This window comes from Ochotona princeps, chromosome 5 (assembly GCF_030435755.1).
Source record: "Ochotona princeps isolate mOchPri1 chromosome 5, mOchPri1.hap1, whole genome shotgun sequence".
Classification (NCBI taxonomy): Eukaryota; Metazoa; Chordata; class Mammalia; order Lagomorpha; family Ochotonidae; genus Ochotona; species Ochotona princeps.
In genome coordinates, this window is record NC_080836.1 from 7,521,739 (window position 1) to 7,540,296 (window position 18,558).

Below are 18,558 nucleotides of genomic sequence, written 5' to 3' on the forward strand. Positions count from 1 at the left end.
TCTTCTGCAAGGTTTCCAGCTTGGTTCCTGTTATTAGTTGGGTTTCTTGCTGCTGATCTTTTTGAAGAGTACACTCTAGTCATAATATAAAATGTCCCAAAGGGAGTATTTTTTCCCATGATTATTTACTTACGTTAGAACATTTTCAGCAAGAAAACCTCCTGGGTTATGTCTGCTTCTCCTTGTATCCATCAGTAACCCCATAACATCAGTCTGTCCCATGACTGGATTTGCTCAGCTTCCCTGTGTGGCTTAGGATGCTCTGCTACATCTCTGCACTGTGCAGGTGACCTGAAGCACCGCATGATGATGTTGTGAATACCCATTCTCCCACATTGCCTCACAGTCTTTCGATGGCCCACACATTTCCACTGTTGCATTATTGTTTTCTATCATTATATTTCCAGGGCTGTATTTCCTCTACATTGTATCTGTCTTTGGCCTCCATCTCTACAGAAGAACTCTTCCTTTCTTGCACTGTCTCTACATCCTTTCCTCTCACCACAGACCCATAAATCATTTAATTTTGAAACGATGATACTGTTGCCCTTCTTATTGTTTTCATATTCAGATTATTCCTCTAAGACCTTGCCATGGTTCCTTTAGTTCTACTTCTGTATGGTTTTAATGGATGTGTACCAATATTGCTGCATACCATTGCTTTCTATCAACAGGTGTTTGTCTATGTCTACTAGTAGTTTGATTTTTTTCCTACACCAGACTCAGCTGTTTTCCAAGGAAGGCATGGTTCTTTCTGGAAATTTAATATTTCCTATTTGCAAATCAAGGTTGATACGTTCAATTGATCTCTAAACTATTTCGGTGGACAGAGCTGTTGCTGATGTAGCGGCATCTAAATTATGAGTTCATAGGGCGTTCTCTGTATAATTGCAATTTTATCCAATATTTCCCATCATTCTCTTTTCTATGCCCCTCTTCCATCATTGTAAGAAATTGCCCCAGTGATACTAAAATATTTGTTAATCATCTCTATCTTATAATACATATAATGATGATTTCTGAAATATATCATTGATGTTAGTACAAATGCATATAAAACTTGAATATTTCTCCAACTTTTAATTTTTAACCATAGACAGTATTTCTCCAGGGGTGTACGGTCAGATAGAATAATGAATTTTAAAGTTACTGTAGATGTTATTTCCCCATTTTTTCTATGTCTACTAGTTGTTTTTTTTTTTTCCTATACTAGACTCAGCTGGTTTCCTAGGGAGGCATTGTTCTTTCTGGAATTTTAATATTTCCTATTTGCAGTCAGGGATGGTTTAATATTCAGAAATCAATAAATGTGATATACCACATCAAAAAATTGAAGAGCAAGAATAATGCAATAGTTTCCATAGATGCAGAAAAAAAACTTTTGATAAAATCCAACATCATTTCATGCTAAAAACTATGAATAAGCTTGGCGTGTAAGGAACATTCCACAACATAATCAAAGCAATACAGGAAAAAACCCAATGCTAGTGTCATACTGAATGGGGACAGACTGGAAGCCTTCCCACTAAGATCTGGAACAAGACAAGGATCTCCACTATTGCCACTGTTATTTAACATAGTACTGGAAGTACTCAAAAATGCTGTGAGACAAGAAAAAGAAATCAAAGGAATTCAAGTTGAAACAAGGAAGTCAAGCTATCTCTACAAGATGACATGATTCTATGCATAGCAGAACCAAGAGACTCAATAAAAAGCCTGCTAGGACTTACACGAGAGTTTGGTGAAGTGGCAGGGTACAAAAATAAATGAACAAAAATGAACAGCCATAGTGTACACAAAAAATTCCAATGCTGAAAAAGAACTAACCAGTCTGGTACCCTTCAAAATAACAGAGAAAAAAATGAAATACCTGGGAATAAACAAAACTAAAGATGTTGGAGACCTTTATGAAGAAAACTAAAAAGCATTACAAAAAATAAAATAAAAGAAGACTTCAAAAAGTGGAGATGTATACCATATTCATGGCTGGGCAGAAGCAACATCGTCAAAGTGTACATAATACCAAGAGCAATATATACATTCAACACAATTCCAATTAAAATACCAAGAATATTCTCCACAGAGCAGGAAAAAAAAGATATATAGGTTTATCTGGAAATGCAAAAATCCACAAATAGCTAGAACCATCCTGAAAAATAAGAACCTACTGGGAGGGATCACTATCTCAGACATTTGGACATACTATAGGACAGTAGTTATCAAAACAGCCCAGTACTGGCACAGAAACATAGAGAAATACCTATGGAGCAGAACAAATATACCAGAAGGAAACTCACATATGTACAGCCTTCTAATCTTCGACAAGAAAACATAAAACAATCCAGGCAAAAAGGAGTTTCTCTTCAATAAATGCTATTAGGACAATTGGGGAATAGCCTGCAGAAATAAGAAGCAAAACCCACAGCTTTCACCATACACAAAGATCAAATCCTAAAGCATAAAACATCTAAACCTACATCCATAGAACATTAAACATTTGGAAGAAAAAGTTGGAAAAACTCCAAAAGATATATGTGTTGGCACTGACTTCCTAGAAAAATCATGCAAAGCAAGAGAAGTCAAGACCAAAATAAAAAAAAATGGAACTTCATCAAACTAACAAGCATATACACAGCAAGGGAAACAATCAGCAACTTAAAATACCAACCGATAGAATGGGAGAAAATCTTTACACATTATACAGGAGACAAAGGGCTGATTTCCAGAATATACAAAGAAATCCAGAGCAATCACAACCACAACAACAACAGCAACAACAATAAAACCGATAAAGGAATGGGCAAGGGAAATGGACATTTTTCAAAGGGACAAATCCAAATGGCTAACAGGCATATGAAAAAAATGCTCAATCTCCCTGGCAATAAGGGAAATTCAAATAAAAAGTTCACTGAGATATCACTTAACTCCAGTACCAATGGCCCACATACAGAAAATTACCAACAACACCTGTTGGTGAGGATGCAGGGAAAAAGGAATCCTACTCCACTGCTGGTGGGAATGTAAGCTGATACAACCTCTGTGCAAATCAGTATGGAGAATGCTCAGGCAACTGAAAATCCACCTACCATATGACCCAACAATACCACTTCTAGGAATATCTAAAAGACCTGTTACATTAGAAAGCAGCATGTGCCTCTACGTTCATAGTAGTGCAATCAATAATTGCAACAACATGGAAGCAACCAAAATGTCCATTGATAGCATAATGGTCAAGGTCCTCGCTTTGAACGTGCCAGGATTCCATATGGGCACCAGTTCTAATTCTGGCAGCTCCACTTCCTTTCCAGCTCCCATCTTGGGCCTGGGAAAGCAGTCGAGGACCCAGAGCCTTGGGTCCCTGCACCCGTGTCGGAGAGTCGGAAAGAAGCTCCTGGCTCCTGGCTTCGGATTGGCGCAGCACTGGCCATTGTGGCCACTTGGGGAGTGAATCATCGGACGAAATATCTTCCTCTCTGTCTCTCCTCCTTTCTGTACATCTGCCTTTCAAATAAAATAAATAAATCTTAAAAAACATGTCCATTAACAGAGGATTGGATAAGGATACTGTGGTTCCATCTACTCTATGCATTTTATTCAGCTATTACATAAATGAAATATGTTTGCGGTCAAATGGGCCCAACTGGAGGCCATTATACTAAGGGAAATGAGCCAATCCCTAAAGGTCAGATATCATAGGTTTCTTTTAATGCAAGATACCACAATGTCAAATCTAAAAATTGTACCTGTGAATCTTATTGTTCTTCCTAGTTTTTGGTACCACTAGTGGTAAGATCTTGTGATGAAACCTATTAATCAATAATTCACTAGAGACCAATTGCTTGAGAAAAAATAATAAAATAAACATCAACTATTCTAAGAAGAAAAGAAAGCTGAGAAGCTTATGAATCTGAAGAGACTAAGGAGATAACAGTGGGATATCAGGGTTGGATCCTGGAACAGAAAATAAAAATGGCATTTGTTGAAAGGTTAGTCCAACATGGGAAAGTATTAAGTTTAGATATTAGTGTTACCAAGATCATTGTTTTAGCCTGGATTGAAGCACTTTGGTATATTCTCAAACACGAATGGGGAAATTAAGGAAATCTGAGTGACTGGTATATTGACACTCCAAATATCTTTGCAAAATCTTTGTAAATTTTCAGAATATTCAATATATCAGTTAATTTTACTTGTTTAAGTGCTCTGCTATGAGCAATGGATAACTATGGCAACTCACGGTAATTGCAAGGGCACATTTAACACCCTTTCCTATCATTTCTCACTTTCCTGCGGATTTCAACAACTTTCTCTGTGAATGAGTAAACGTCCTGGTTGTCTGTTGACTGTTTACCTTGTAACTAAGTGGATATCCACTGTGATAGGAGTGAAGCATCCAAGGGATGTATTAGACAGCCTCTTGTTAGCATTTGCAGTGTAGAAGGTATCTGTGCAATGGGTTTCTGGAAAAGTCCCTGAGTTCGAGGAGTGCAGGACACTGGTGAAGCTAGGGAAGGGTTCCCCCTGACAGGACACTAATGCTCGGCCAATATCATCTATAATGGGAGGAGCTCCAGAGGAGAGTGGTCAGCTGAAATGAAGATGAATAATTCTTCTCACCTTTTGGTATTCTTTGTTAGTCTTCAAACAAGAATGTAAGGAGACATGGTCATGCTGGAAGAGGCAAGAGGAGATGCAAGTGGTGCCAATTTTTATCCCTCTTCTGGGACAGAGGCAACTTGGGGGCCACAGCCCTCTGGAGTCTACAAGGCTCCTGTAATCCCATCAACAACGTCCCGGGGACTGCTACCAGTACACCTGTATCCCAGGCATGGGGTCATACATTCTACCAGTGTGTCTCCTTCAGTCTACACAATAAAGCAGGAGGCATTTAAAGCAGGAGAACAGAGAGGCTTTGAAGTAGCCTGCTAGGTACCACTCGGCCAGTAAAAGGCACTTCCAGAAGTTGAGTTTGGATCTGTGTTAATTCCCAGTCTTATCTTCAGAATGAACCAATACTGGGGTGGGCCTTTAGATGCGAGAAGTTAAGCTGGCTTCAGAAATGACACAGATGTCACATATTAGCACTGGGCCCTTGTAACCCATGTGGGAGACTGAGATGGAGTTTCAGGCTCATAGCTTCTGACTGGCCCATACCCAGCAGTTACAACCATGTGGGCAGAGAACCAGTGGGTGGAAATTTAATCTCTCCTCTCCTCTCCTCTCCTCTCCTCTCCTCTCCTCTCCTCTCCTCTCCTCTCCTCTCCTCTCCTCTCCTCTCCTCTCCTCTCCTCTCCTCTCCTCTCCTCTCCTCTCCTCTCCCCTCCTCTTCTCTCCTCTCCTCTCCTCTCCTCTCCTTCAATTAATGAAAAGGATCCCAAATGCATAGAATCTTGTCTGCAATACTGCCATGTCTTCCAAACCATTAATACAACACATGCCCCAGGTCTCTTTGATCAAAAGTTTGGAAGCAAAGAAAAAAAGACAAAAAAAAAATAGAAAAAGAAATAACAGCCAGGAACAGCACATAAACAAGTGAGGGCTGGAGAGAGGAGTGATGATAAATCACAGCTGAGTGAGTTTCCTGGACGTCAGCAGGCTGCGGGCAGTGATGGCTGCTCCATGAACAGGGTGAGGAAGCAGTGCTGCGTGCTGACCACTCCCTAAGAGCCTCGCATAGGCCCCTGGCCAGGATGTGTGGGCCAGGAAAGCATGCCCAGGGGAATTCTGAGCCTTTTACAGATATAGGAAGTCACTTTATGCTAGTTGTCTCTCTTCCTTTTAAAGGTGTGGGGAGGAAGAAGTGGGATGGATGCCAGCTCTCCCCATTTCTGTTTATGAAATGGTGTCTTCAAGTTCTCTCTGAGTGGATTCAATTAGAAGACTCCACACAGCTGTGTGGATCAAGTGTTGTCTTGCCTGTCTTTTCAACCCCATGTCTGTTTTATTTCAATTTCGCTGAAAGTGACAGAGACACAGAGAAAGTTTCTACCTGTTGATTCCTCCATATGCACACAGCAATCAAGCCCAAGGAGGGCCAACCCAGACACCTGGACGATGGTCTGCCTCTCTCCTGAGGGTGGCAGGGGCCTAAGCACATGAGCCATCATCTGCTGCCTCCCCATGTGACAACGGCACAGACTGAATTGGAAGATGGGGCCAGGACCCAAACCAGACACTGTGATACATGATGCTCATGCCCCAAGTGGCTTCTGAACCTCTCTGCTGAATACTGAACCCAAAATGCTGTTTATTTTCATGTTTATTTTAATGTTGTTTATTTTAATGTTAGAGTGAGAGGAGGAATGAGAGTGAGGAAGAGAGGGAGAAAGGTCTATTGCTGGTTCAGTCCACAGATAACCATAATGGACTGAAGCCAGCAGCCCATGAGTTCATCCAGGTCTCCCACACTGATGGAAGCAGTCCAGACAGTCATGCCCTTGTCTTCTATAATACCATGTACATTACCAAGTGACCGTAAGTGGAGCAATTGGGACTCACACTGTAAATCTGATATGAGATGCCCGAATTACATGTACCGGCTTCACTCACTGAACCACAGGACTAGTCCCTACTCCTGTGTTTGCTTCTTTACTGCCCAGAAGAACATGCTCAGTGGGTTACTTCTAGGGCAGTGATAAGGAGATGGAGGTTTCAGAGGTGACTGGCTCTCCCATGGTTGGGAATCTGCTGGGTGGTGGAGTTGGTGCTCTGATCTCAGCCAGGGTTCCCTCCCACACATCTGCCTCCATGGACCATGGACATCCTTCCAAGGTGATCCCTGCTCAGCACTAATTGCTGTGATTTAAGTGGGAAGGCAAGGTACAACATGTGAAACACAGAATAGGCATTGCAAAAATGACAGGAGCCACAAGCAGATCACACTTGAGTAGATGGCACCTGATTGTTAGAGGCAGTGCTTGGAGGATTCTCTCAGCTGCCCTAACCCTTGGCATAGAAAACTCATCTGGTCAACATGGATAACTGTGCCTAAAGCGACCCCTGGGACCATGCTATTACAACAGGAGTGTAAGTGACTTGGTACACTGTGCAAATGAGTATAAATATCTCCCCGTAGTGATGTCACTCTGTGATTAGGCTTGGCATTAATAATTTGTAGATCGGCCTGTCTTCCAAGCACACTAATAGAAAAGTCAAAGTTTTCTTTCTTTCTTTCTTTCTTTCTTCTTCTTTCTTTCTTTCTTTCTTTCTTTCTTTCTTTCTTTCTTTCTTTCTTCCTTCCTTTCTTTCTTTCTTTCTTTTTCTTTCTTTCTTTCTTTCTTTCTTTCTTTCTTTCTTTCCTTCCTTCCTTCCTCCCTCCCTTCCTCCCTTCTTTCCTTCCTTCCTTCCTTCCTTCCTTCCTTCCTTCCTTGCTTTTTTTTTCACTGTGCAGCCACAGCTATGTGGACAGAATGAAATCTCATAATGTAGAGAGTTATTGTGTCTCCTTTTCTACTCTTTTATTTTTTCCTTCTGAGAAGTGATCTCCATGGCAACCAATGGAAGAATTTGTAGCATCTGTAATTACTGTTAATAAAATAATGATCATAATAACAATATTTATCAAATATAATGAGTGAAAAAAAATAGAGTTGTGGGTCTGTACGTAAACAGATTCCAGCTCAGAAACAGGAGCTGGGGATCCAGGTGTGCCATTTGGAGACAGAGGGCTGGCAGTGCTGTATGTGCCTTCCCGGATTGACAAATGGGACATGTTGTACACATGGAGTTAGTTACGGAATGTTCTAGAATTTGCTGATTCAACTAGCCTGCTGGTTATGTGTAGAGCCTGCTTTGATATTCTCTTGCTGTTCTTTTTTTTTTGTTGTTGTTATGTACTTTAATCTTAAAATTTGTAACTTTTTAAAAAAGTATTTTTATTAGAAAATATTTTATTAGAAAGGCAGCTCAGATTTATGCAGAGGAGAGACAAAGGTCTTCCAGTCATTGGTTTACAACTCAAATGCCTGCAATGGGCAAAGCTGAGCCTTTCCAATTTGAAGGGGGGAACCAGTCGTGTGTTCTGAGTTTCCCACATGGATGCAGAGTCCTCAGGCCATCCTCTACTGCTTTCTCAGGCTAAGCAGTGATTTGGATGGAAAGTGGAGAAGCCAGGACATGGATCAGCACCCACATGGGATCCCAACACTTTCAAGTTGAGAATTTAGATATGGAGCCATCATGCTGGGCCAAAGAATTGCAACTCCTTCACTGAAATTTGCTGATGATATGCATTCATGAAGGACACATTTTGGAAATACTGGAACTCAGACACCTAGAAAAATACAAATGGGGGTGAATTAATCGAGTCTCCTCATGAGACATCCTGGAAACCCAAAGTGTTCAGTGCCAGACTAGGCTCTGAGGGTGAGTATGAGCAGTTCCCCAACTCTTGAGTGAAATGCTACTGCTGCCGTCTCTGACCCATTCGATCTCCAGGTCGCTCCTCTGTCATTGTTTGTAATTCCCTTTTTACATCTAGGTGTGTGCAGAGAATAACTTGGCACACATATCCTGGAAGATCTCATGGCTTCAGTGAGATCAGCTGGAAAGCTAAACATCATAGTGCAGCTTGAGAAAACAGTACCCATTTATGTAACATTATTTGGCTATTTGCGAAAGGCTACTTCAGCACCTTATCCTGCCTGTACTCGGATGGCCCTCCACCTCTCTCTCCTTAGCTGGAGCTGGGCTGGTTTGAGTTGTGAGAGCATTCACCCTCACAACAAATCACTGTGCTGAAAATGGCTTTTGAGAAGCAAATATTTTAGTTATATATTAACTGTAACCTTAGCAAACCAGGGGGTTTAGCAAAGTGGCCCTATTTCCCTACTAAATTTCCAATGAGTAGGTAGAAAATTTTTATATGGGTGGTTCAATAGCTTAGAGCAGTCAGAGAAATGAGGTTTTGTTCCTCATCAAGAGAACAATGAATTGGGTGCAGCAGAGGAAATGAAAAAGAATGCTCTGAATAGAGAAAAGCAGTGTCAGAGGGCGATATTTTTCCAAAGCTACAGGGTTTAGAACTATTAAAATTAAAATCTGCTGAAGAATTCAGGAACTGCCGGGGACCCCAAACATACCATGAAAGCTCATATATGAGGTTTATTTACATATATATACATTTTTTAAAGATTTATTCATTTTATTACAAAGTCAGATATACAGAAGAGGAGAGACAGAGAGGAAGATCTTCCATCTGATGATTCACTCCCCAAGTGAGCCGCAACGGGTCGATGCGCGCCGATCCATGCCAGGAACCAGGAACCTCTTCCGGGTCTCCCACAAGGGTACAGGGTCCCAATGCTTTGGGCCGTCCTCGACTGCTTTCCCAGGCCACAAGCAGGGAGCTGGATGGGAAGTGGAGCTGCCGGGGTTAGAACCGGTGCCCATATGGGATCCTGGGGCTTTCAAGGCGAGGACTTTAGCCGCTAGGCCATGCTGCCGGGCCCATATTTACATCTATATTTTAAGATTTACATATATATATATTTGAGATGATGTTTACACAGTTGATAAGAGTGTGAAGGATTGAGGATTGGGAAAGTGTATGAGAAGATTGTTTCCACATTTTCTTTTACTGTATCTTGGGAAGAGGGGAGATAAGGAGTGATGTGACACCCAACTTCCCAAATGCATCAGTGTCCAGGGATGGAAAAGGCCATCCGATGCCATTCCAGATTACCTGATGCAGAGCCTGCTCCAAAGATTCTGTTTAAATGCTTTAGATGGTTCTGACATGGTGTCTATCTCTCTGATCCAAGGTTAAGGAAATCCTTCCAAGGTCCATTGGCTGACATGGAACATCTTAGACTCTCCATTCACCCAGATATTTACTTCCAAAGCTTGGCTGGTATCAATTTCTTCTTCATTCCTTCCTCTGCTATGGTACTAGATATTCATTGCAGGCCTTCATGGATGGCCACATCTTCCATATGCAACTGGGCATGGCTGCCACTGCTCCTTCTTAGCCATGGAGGAGGCCAAACTCTGACATATGCACTCCACAGTCAGTCCACCAATCCTGCAATCATCCCCATGGTTGGAGTCCAGGAGTTTGTTTGGGAACCTTCTCTAAAGAAACCTTGTGTGAAGTGATCTCAGACTTGACTCGTGTGTGCTTGCCAATATGTCTTGCTCAACTGTCATCCACTCCCAATCCCAGATCTTATACTTTCCAGATGGTTCTGCAGTTCAGCTTTTCAGGATGTGCCCACAGTACCAGAAATTGCCAGCCAATTCTGCTGCAAAGCCCAATTAACTCCTACCTATCTTGTTTTATACATGCACCATTGGATACAGTCGGTTAGGTCAGCCTGGCTCTCCTCCCAACCCATCCTATATGCAGGCCAAAAGTCATCATAGCCCTGCCCAGCCTGATTCACCGCCAATCCCAATTCTCATGTTCATGGTTGGAGCCAGTGACCCAGCTGGAAAGCCTGTGCTGTTGCTCTACTAGGATCACACCCCTCCTTCTGGGTCTCATATGAACTGTTGGTTGCTGCAGCCCAGTTTGGCATGGCTGGCCTAATCTCGGCATCTGTTGGCAGGAATTTATAGACTTATCAGACTGGGTCTGTGCCCGGTTGTTGCTCATGCTTATAGGTGCTGCAGCATAGTGCAGCTCAGCCAGCTCCCAGTCCTGACCTCAATATGACCTGGTCAGTGTTGTGGCCTGAACCCGACCTATCGTGTACCCTATCCTGATTCTCATATCAGCCAGTGGGTGCTACGAACTGTGCCAGCCTGGTCTGCTCCTGGACCTGACTCACATCTATGCCAGCAGGTGATATAATCTGGCCTGACCTGGGTTGCTGCCAGCTTTGGTTTTCATCCTTGCCCTCAGGGACTACATCCTGAAGAGGAGTCCCCCACTCTCCTCTATCAGGTCTCCACAGAAGCTCTTCTAAAGGGAATTAAGAATTAAACATGTTGGTAATGTTTTGCTGTCTTCCAAAACAGCTGTAGTAGGAGAAATTATTGTTTACCATGCTTTTTATAAAAGATTGATTTTATTTTTATTGCAAAGTCAGATATACAGAAAGGAGTAGGGACAGAGAGGAAGATCTTCCATCCATTGATTCATTCCCCAAGCAGCCGTAATGCTTGGAGCTGAGTCACTCTGAAGCTAGGAGCTCAGAGCCTCTTCCGGGTCTCCCACACAGGTACAGGGTTTCAAGGCTTTGGGCCATCTTCGACTGCTTTCCCAGGTCACAACCCGGAAGCTTGATAGGAAGTGGGGCCACCAGGATTAGAACTAGTGCTCATACATAATCCCAGCATGCTCAAGGTGAGAAATTAGCCCCCTGCTCCACTCTGGGGTCCCCCCTGCTCTATGCCTATGACCTCCTGTTAAGAGGTTGTTAGGATTGCTCCTGATTCCCCCCACATGTCTTTGTAGTTTTGTTTTTGTCTAATGCTGACTCAAGTCTGCTAAGAGTTACCAGTTATGATCCTGATAGGTTATACTTCCCATCTTCCTCACACCTACTAGGGTGATATAAGAATTCTCTGCTCTCCCTCCCCATTTCCAAGTATCATAGGGCCTTACAAGTTTATTATGTTTTATAATTCTTGATGTAGATCATGAGCAATCTGACTCATATCGATTGTTGGTTCATTGGTTACTTCACAATGTCTTATTGCATGAGATACAGGCTGTTTGGGGTTGAAATAATATTACTGTTTTCTGGATTGACATCATTTCATAACAGCCACATCAATCACAACAACAACAACACCAACAACAGATTATAGCACCCTGATAAAATAATGCGCCTCTGAGTAACCAACACATGCTTAACTAAAAGGAAACACAGAAGTCTTTTGGAAAAAATGATGCTATTGTCTACTTCATGAGCACGTGATGAATTCTACTAGTGAAAAGAGATTATTTGGAAGCAACCAGACTGACATAAAAACATCATAACCTATCAGAAAGTGTTGCAGTCTGGCCTGGCCCTGTGCATCTTGTCCCAGTCCACACTTGTGCCAAGGGAGACAACTGTATCCTGACTAGACGCAGCCCCTTTCCAGCTCATGTGCCCCTTGGTGGGAACCTCCACCCAGCTACAGTGTTCCCTTAGCCCCTCAACTGCTGCCTGTTCCCAGCCAGTGATCTGCCTGCCTGTGGTTGCTCTGACTCCGCTTGGCCTGGCCCTTCACCTGTCACAACCTTAGCCTTAGACACTGTGGATCAGCGTCCGTGGCTCACGCAGACCAGTTGGTATAAAAACTTAGCTGGGCATGTCCTGTGCTCCACCCTGGTTACCAATCTTATTTGTGGGCTAAGGTGTGCTCTGTATTGCCCGGTGAGCCCATTCCATTGCCGTTTTAATACATTGACCAGCTGTTGATGCAGCGTTGCCCAGCCTTTCCGACCCCCAGTTCACCAGTCGGAGATATAATTCGCCTGGGGAACTTCACGTTTCTCCCCTTTGAGCCCCTCCCGGATCCCGTTCTCCTACATGCCACTGCGCTTTGGGCCAGTGCCGGTGCAGTCCGGCCCTCCCCTTTGCCTTGCTTGAGCTGGTGAACGTTGTAGTCCGGCCCACCCCGCACCCCCTCAGGATGCACACTCGAGCACTGCTGCCCCAACTAGTCCAGACTGCCGTGGGTTCTCCAATCTGTGGTCAAGGGCATGCTTCCCAGTCACACCTAGCTTAGTCCATCACCATTCCATCTCTAGAAGTGACCTGTGGGGCTAGAATTTCTATAGGGTTTGGCCCTCGCCTCCCCAACTGAGTCTTCCCCCTATATGTTTCTCTGGCGTGTTGTTAATGTCATAGCCCTGCTTAAAGTGACAGGACTCCGCTGGGTCAGTTCTGTTTCCAGCTCTGTCATCCATCTGGACCAACGGGTATTGTATTCCAGCTCGATCCTACTGACTTCACACTCACTCCCCACACAAATCAACGTGAGCTGTAGCCCAGTTGGGATGACTCCGCACAACCTTCGCACTATCTACACCCGTCCCTGCTTTCCATGCATGTGAGTGAGTTACCGCAGTCTTGTTCAGTCTGTCCTACCTCTCATTAAACTCTGGAAATTATTGATGCATTTTGAAGCCCAACTCGACTCAACCAGCCCTCTACCCAGCCCAGATAAATACTGACATGTGCATTTCTGTTTAGCTATCCCACCCCTATCTTGGTTTCGTGTTCATCAGAGGGGTAGTTACCTAAGAGGAAGATGCCCACTATCTCCCTACTAGGCCACTCGAGCTTCTGGGTCCTGGTTTGGTTGGTAACTCAATCTGGTTCTAATAGTTCTTATGGGTACTCTCTTTCAAACCTTCATGTCTCAGTCCCACTCTTGCCGTAGTGTTTATGTTTACTATTGCTGAGAATCACCAGAAATTCATCTCTGACATACACAAAGGCTGGCCTTATTCAAGAGTGTCCCTGGGCAGCTTTTTCTGATCGTAAAAATTCCATAACTTGCCGCCGGGTGGCCAGCAGGCAGAGCCTGGCATATATGGTGCACTTGTAACTTGTTGCTAATTGGCAATGGTTACCTTCAGGACATGTGTTCACTGTGAGTCATTCCTCTACCTTGTGGGCCTTTGTTTCCCTTCGACTAACAGTGTGGAAGAGGGAGGAAACCACATGGTGTCTACATTAGGTTCCTGTCAGGACTCAGAGCTTAGGAAGTGTAATGTGGGCTAGATACTCAGATGACAAAGGCTGTTGCAGTCTTCCTATTCCCTGTTTCGCTTTATTTGTGAGGATGTTCAGAATAAAAGGGCACGGCCAATTGCAATAAATGCTTTAGTGCAGGTTATTATTAGAGAGTGACTGATGCATCCCAGGTAAGTCCTTGTAGCTTTATATTCTGGATTGCTATTCCACATTAACAGCCTTGCCATTGTATTGCTGGTACTGCTAGCCGGCTTTTGTTGTCAAGTTATTGTATTCTTAACCAAGCTTTGGAAAAATGAAGAGAATTATCCAAGCTTATTATTGCCTAAAATAGGTTTGAAGAACGACCTCTCAACTCTTGAAATTCATATTTCTCTCCTCTCTTCTTGCCTTTTAGGAGTAAATTGTGTGCTTCCACTTGTAAAGGTCTTCATGGTAGCAAGGTTCTGTTATTGTAAACCTTGACACATTCATTTTCCTGCCAGAAATAGTTCGTTTAGAGAACAAATAATTTTAACAGCAGCTGTTAAGTGCATTGCAAATACAGTACATATTGCACAGAAGCAATCTTGTCAATGATGCACCTTTTGCAGGTGTTTTCCAAGCTATGTGTGTTATATTAAACAAAATACCTATGCTTCTTATGGAAGAATCATCTAAGGGCCCAGCACAGTAGCCTAGGAACTATGGTCCTCACCTTGCACGCACCAAGATACCATATGGGTACCGGTTCTAATCCTGATGGCCCCACTTCTCATCCAGCTTCCTGCTTGTGACCTGGGAAAACATTTAAGAATGGCCCAAAGCCTTGGGACCTTGCACCCACAAGGGAGACATAGAAGAGGCTCCTGGCTCCTGGTTTTGGATAGGCTTGGCTCTGGCCTTTGCAGCCACTTGGGGCATGAATCAATGGACGGAAGATCTTCCTCTGTCTCTCCTCCTCTCTGTGATTCTGACTTTGTAATAAAAATAAAGCAAATCTTCAAAAACAATCATCTGTGTTGATTAGTCTTTGTATAAATAAATGTGCCAGTAGCAAGAAGGAACTGGCTGCCCTTTGCCACAGTCCTTTTCTGGGGCACTCATTCACTGTCTGCACTTGGAAGAGCTGATTTACTCTTGCACATATTTCCCTCATTTTAGATGTGCCATTATTGACTCCCTCACTTCCCATACCTCTACACTCAAGTAACCAACCAACCTGGGAGTGAAAATATTTTAGAAAAAATGAAATCAAAAGCAAAAACAAAATAGAAGCAAATTTCTGGCTGTGTTAGACATGATATGACTGTTTTTAGTTATCTCCCCAACAATACAGTACCACAACAGTTTCCTTAGCATTTACGTTGTATAAACTCTTATAAAAAAAATCTAAAAATGAATTCAAGTATATAGGAATATTAATGTAAATTATATTTAAATACCATATCCTTACATGTTAGAAATGTGAACTTCTACAGATTGGGGTAAGTATAGGAGGTCCTGGAAATACGCTTAGGGAAGATCAATGAGATGATGAGATAGTGACTTAATTTTGAATGTGATGAGGTAATGGCTTATGAAATAACACGCATGGATGTTTAGCATAAAGTCAGGGCATAAGGATTCTCCAGACTATTGTTAACTCTCATACCAGCTCCAGGAGGTACGGAATTCCGTGGCTTTCCTCTTTGCCTAAGTGGAGCACTCAGGAGGTGACTTAGAGTTGTCTGTTGAGTGACCCAGCACACTGCTGATGTGATCCTCTTCCCACCTGCCTCTGACCTCTCTTGCCTTGTCTTGTGTTGTCTGTGCAGAGGACGAGATCAGGACAACAGTGCAGCACAACAATGCAGAGCTGACACATGTGCAGGGCTACAGCCATGAGAAGTCCTACACTATGACCTTGGACTACGGCGGCAGCATGGAGCAGCTGGAGGCTCTGATTGACAGCTCAGAGCACTGCAGGAGGTCTCACTGTAGGAGGTCTCACCTGGTCAACATGGCAGGTAAGGCATGGCCTGCCCCTGATGTTCTGTAGTGGCCTCCCACAGTGGAATAGCAAGGTCAGGTCCTTGACAGGAAGGAGATATTGTCTTGGGTGCTCACTGTGCAGTGAAACCACATGAACCAGGGGGCCTAGGCATGCTCAGTGCTTGCTCTGATGCGCAGCTTGTAACCTGGTGACTTCTGAAGACTCTCAAGGTTTATCCTGCATCTTCACAAAACAGAAAGATACAGTAACCATGCTGCCCTTGTGTGATGGCCAGTAGTTTCTTGAAGGCACTCTTACTAAAGACTGCATTTAGACAAAAAGGGGAAGTATGGTCTGGGAAGGTTCTCGTTCTCGGAATAAGAGAACATGAGAAAACAGCCAAGTATCTCAATATATTGACACAAGAACGATGAATTCAATCTGGGGTAAAGTGAGCATCAGGTGCAGCAACATGCAGGCAGGGGACACCTTGAAGTTTCACAGTACTTGTGTTATCTGGAGTGCGGAGGCCTCAAAGAAATACCTCTTTGGAAGGACGAAGCAGAGGTGGGTGCTACAGTAAACCAGGTCAGGATGCTGCTTGCCCAGCCCACACCAGGTATCCGAGTGCTCATTCAAGGCCTAACTGTGCTGCTTCTGATTTAGATTCCCAATAATGTATCTTAAGAAACAGCAGGTAGGGCCGGGCACGGTGGCCTAACGGCCAAAGTCTTTACTTTGAATGTGCTCGGATCCCATATGGGTACCGGTTCTGGTCCAGTAGCCCTGCTTCCCATCCAGCTCCCTGCTTGTGGCCTGGGAAACCAGCCGAGGACGGCTCAAAGCTTTGGGACCCTGCACCACATGGGAGACCCGGAAGAAGTTCCAGGCTCCTGGCTTTAGATTGGCTCAGCTCCGGTCATTGCTATTACTTGAGGAATGAATCACCAGACGGAAGATCTTCCTCTCTGTTTATCCTCCTCTCTGTATATCTGACTTTCCAATAAGAATAAATAAATCTTTAAAAAGAAAAAAAGAAATCATAGGTAGCTCTTTGGTACCTGCCATTAACATAGGAGACCCAGAGGAAGTTACAGTCTCCTGGCAGGCCTGTACTAGCCCTGGTTTTTACAGACATTTGGGGTATGAGCCAGTGGAAGTAAAATCTTTCTCTCTCCCTCTCTGCTTTTCTGACTTTCAAATGTATTCCAATAAATTAAAGGATTACAGATAATGTTTGCTGTTAGAAACAAAAAGAGTAATGCAACTTATTTATTCTTATGGCATTTTTTTGAGTGAATGTTTGATTCAATTATAAACATACTTGAAAACAGATAAAACACAACAAAACTTCTAGGGTTGTTAATCAAAACCCAAAATGATCATGACAGGGATCAGGAAGGAGAATGTCAAAATTTATACCCACTTTGTCATTCATTCATAATCATAAGTTATTTCATGGTTGGAAAAAAAAAAAAGCAGGACCTCAAGGATCTGACATATCCAAGAAACTCTAGTCTTAGAAAGCACAGCACTCAGTGCATATGTGTCAAGAATTTGGAAAATCTGGAGGGAAAATGAAGTGTCACCAACAGAGAAGTGAGGGAAAACTGACTCAGTACATCGGAATGCCTTGCTGAGCTGAAGTCTTTTGCTGATAAACATCATTTATCCCTTTAACTACCATAGATCTTTGAAAGGGTTCATAGCTATTTGAAATGAAGGTCGTTCTCAAATGGATTACATGCTTCCTTGCCTTTTTAAACAGGAAGCTTTGAACACAAAATGCAACATTTTCTTGATGACTCAGACTCATCATTGTGGAAAATAGTTATTATTGCCTCCTTGGATTCAGCCATACTTGAAAACTGATTAGATCAGGGCAGATCTCAGTGCCCTGCTTCACAGAAATCAGTGTACTAGCCAATGTCTGTGTTTGCTCATATCTGCCTCTCTCCAGACAGTCCAGCCCACTGTGTCATTCACAGTGCTATTCTTGGGGTGTCTGTCTCCAGAAGCTGCCCTCACACTTTTTATGTGTTGCTTCTAGTTTTACTTTTGTAAAATCTGATTATTACAGAGGCAAAATGGGGGTTAGGGAGAAAGAGAGATGGAGAGATCTTCAGTCCAGTGGTTTAATTTCCAAATGGCCACACAGCTGGTGCTAGCCCAGGTCAAAGGCAAGAGCCCAGAGCTCCGCTCACATCTCTTGTATTACTGGCAGGGACCCTAGAATTTGGGCCACTGCTTTCCCAGTCCCATTAGCTGGAAGCTGGGTTAGAAGTGGGTCAGCCAGGTAAGAACTGGCTTTTACATCAAAAGCTGACATCACAAATGACAGCTTAGCTAACTGAGTCACAGCTTTAGTCCCACTGCTTCTATTTTTCCATGGACTCAGTTTGGTATTAGATGGAATATGTTCACTCTGATTATGCAATTTCCTTAAGGGTATGTATCTTGTGAAATTAATTTCATCTCATTTTCCTCTGTACATGTACTTTTTTCTAAAAAAATAAAATCCTAAATTTCCCAAGCAAAATTTTTAAAGGCTAATTTATTTATTTTGAAAACATTGTACAGTCAAGGGGGAAAAGGAGCTTTTCAATCCACTGTTTCACTACTTATGTAGTTGCAGTAGAAAGCGCTGGGTGAGGCTAAAACCAGGAACCAGGAATGTCACCTGGGTCTCTCTCAATAATGTCCCAGGCTTGTCCATTTTCTACTCTTTCTTCCCAGGGAGATTGAAGATTGTAGAGGGGATACAAACTGAAACTCATATGAAATGCCAACATTGCAGGCAAGTAGTTGTACCCACAATGCCACCATTATTTGAATTGGGAAGATCAAGGATTTTGGACAAGGCCACATGGTGATTGAGAACTTTATTTGGCAATTGAGAACTTTATCCTGTCACTGACCCTCATGGGACCCTCTATGGGCTGGTCCATTTCTATAGTTGTAATTTTA

At 43.1% G+C, this 18,558-nt stretch overlaps 1 protein-coding gene across 1 annotated transcript in view; it reads left to right on the forward strand.

Moving 5' to 3' along the window:
- The window catches only part of LOC101533345 (contactin-associated protein-like 5), a 326,990-nt gene that overhangs the window by 189,644 nt on the left and 118,788 nt on the right, over positions 1–18,558 (forward strand). Inside the window, exon 15 of the mRNA XM_058664175.1 lies at positions 15,431–15,625. Within this exon, the coding sequence (XP_058520158.1) occupies positions 15,431–15,625 (195 nt within the window). The remainder of the gene's footprint in view (positions 1–15,430; positions 15,626–18,558) is intronic.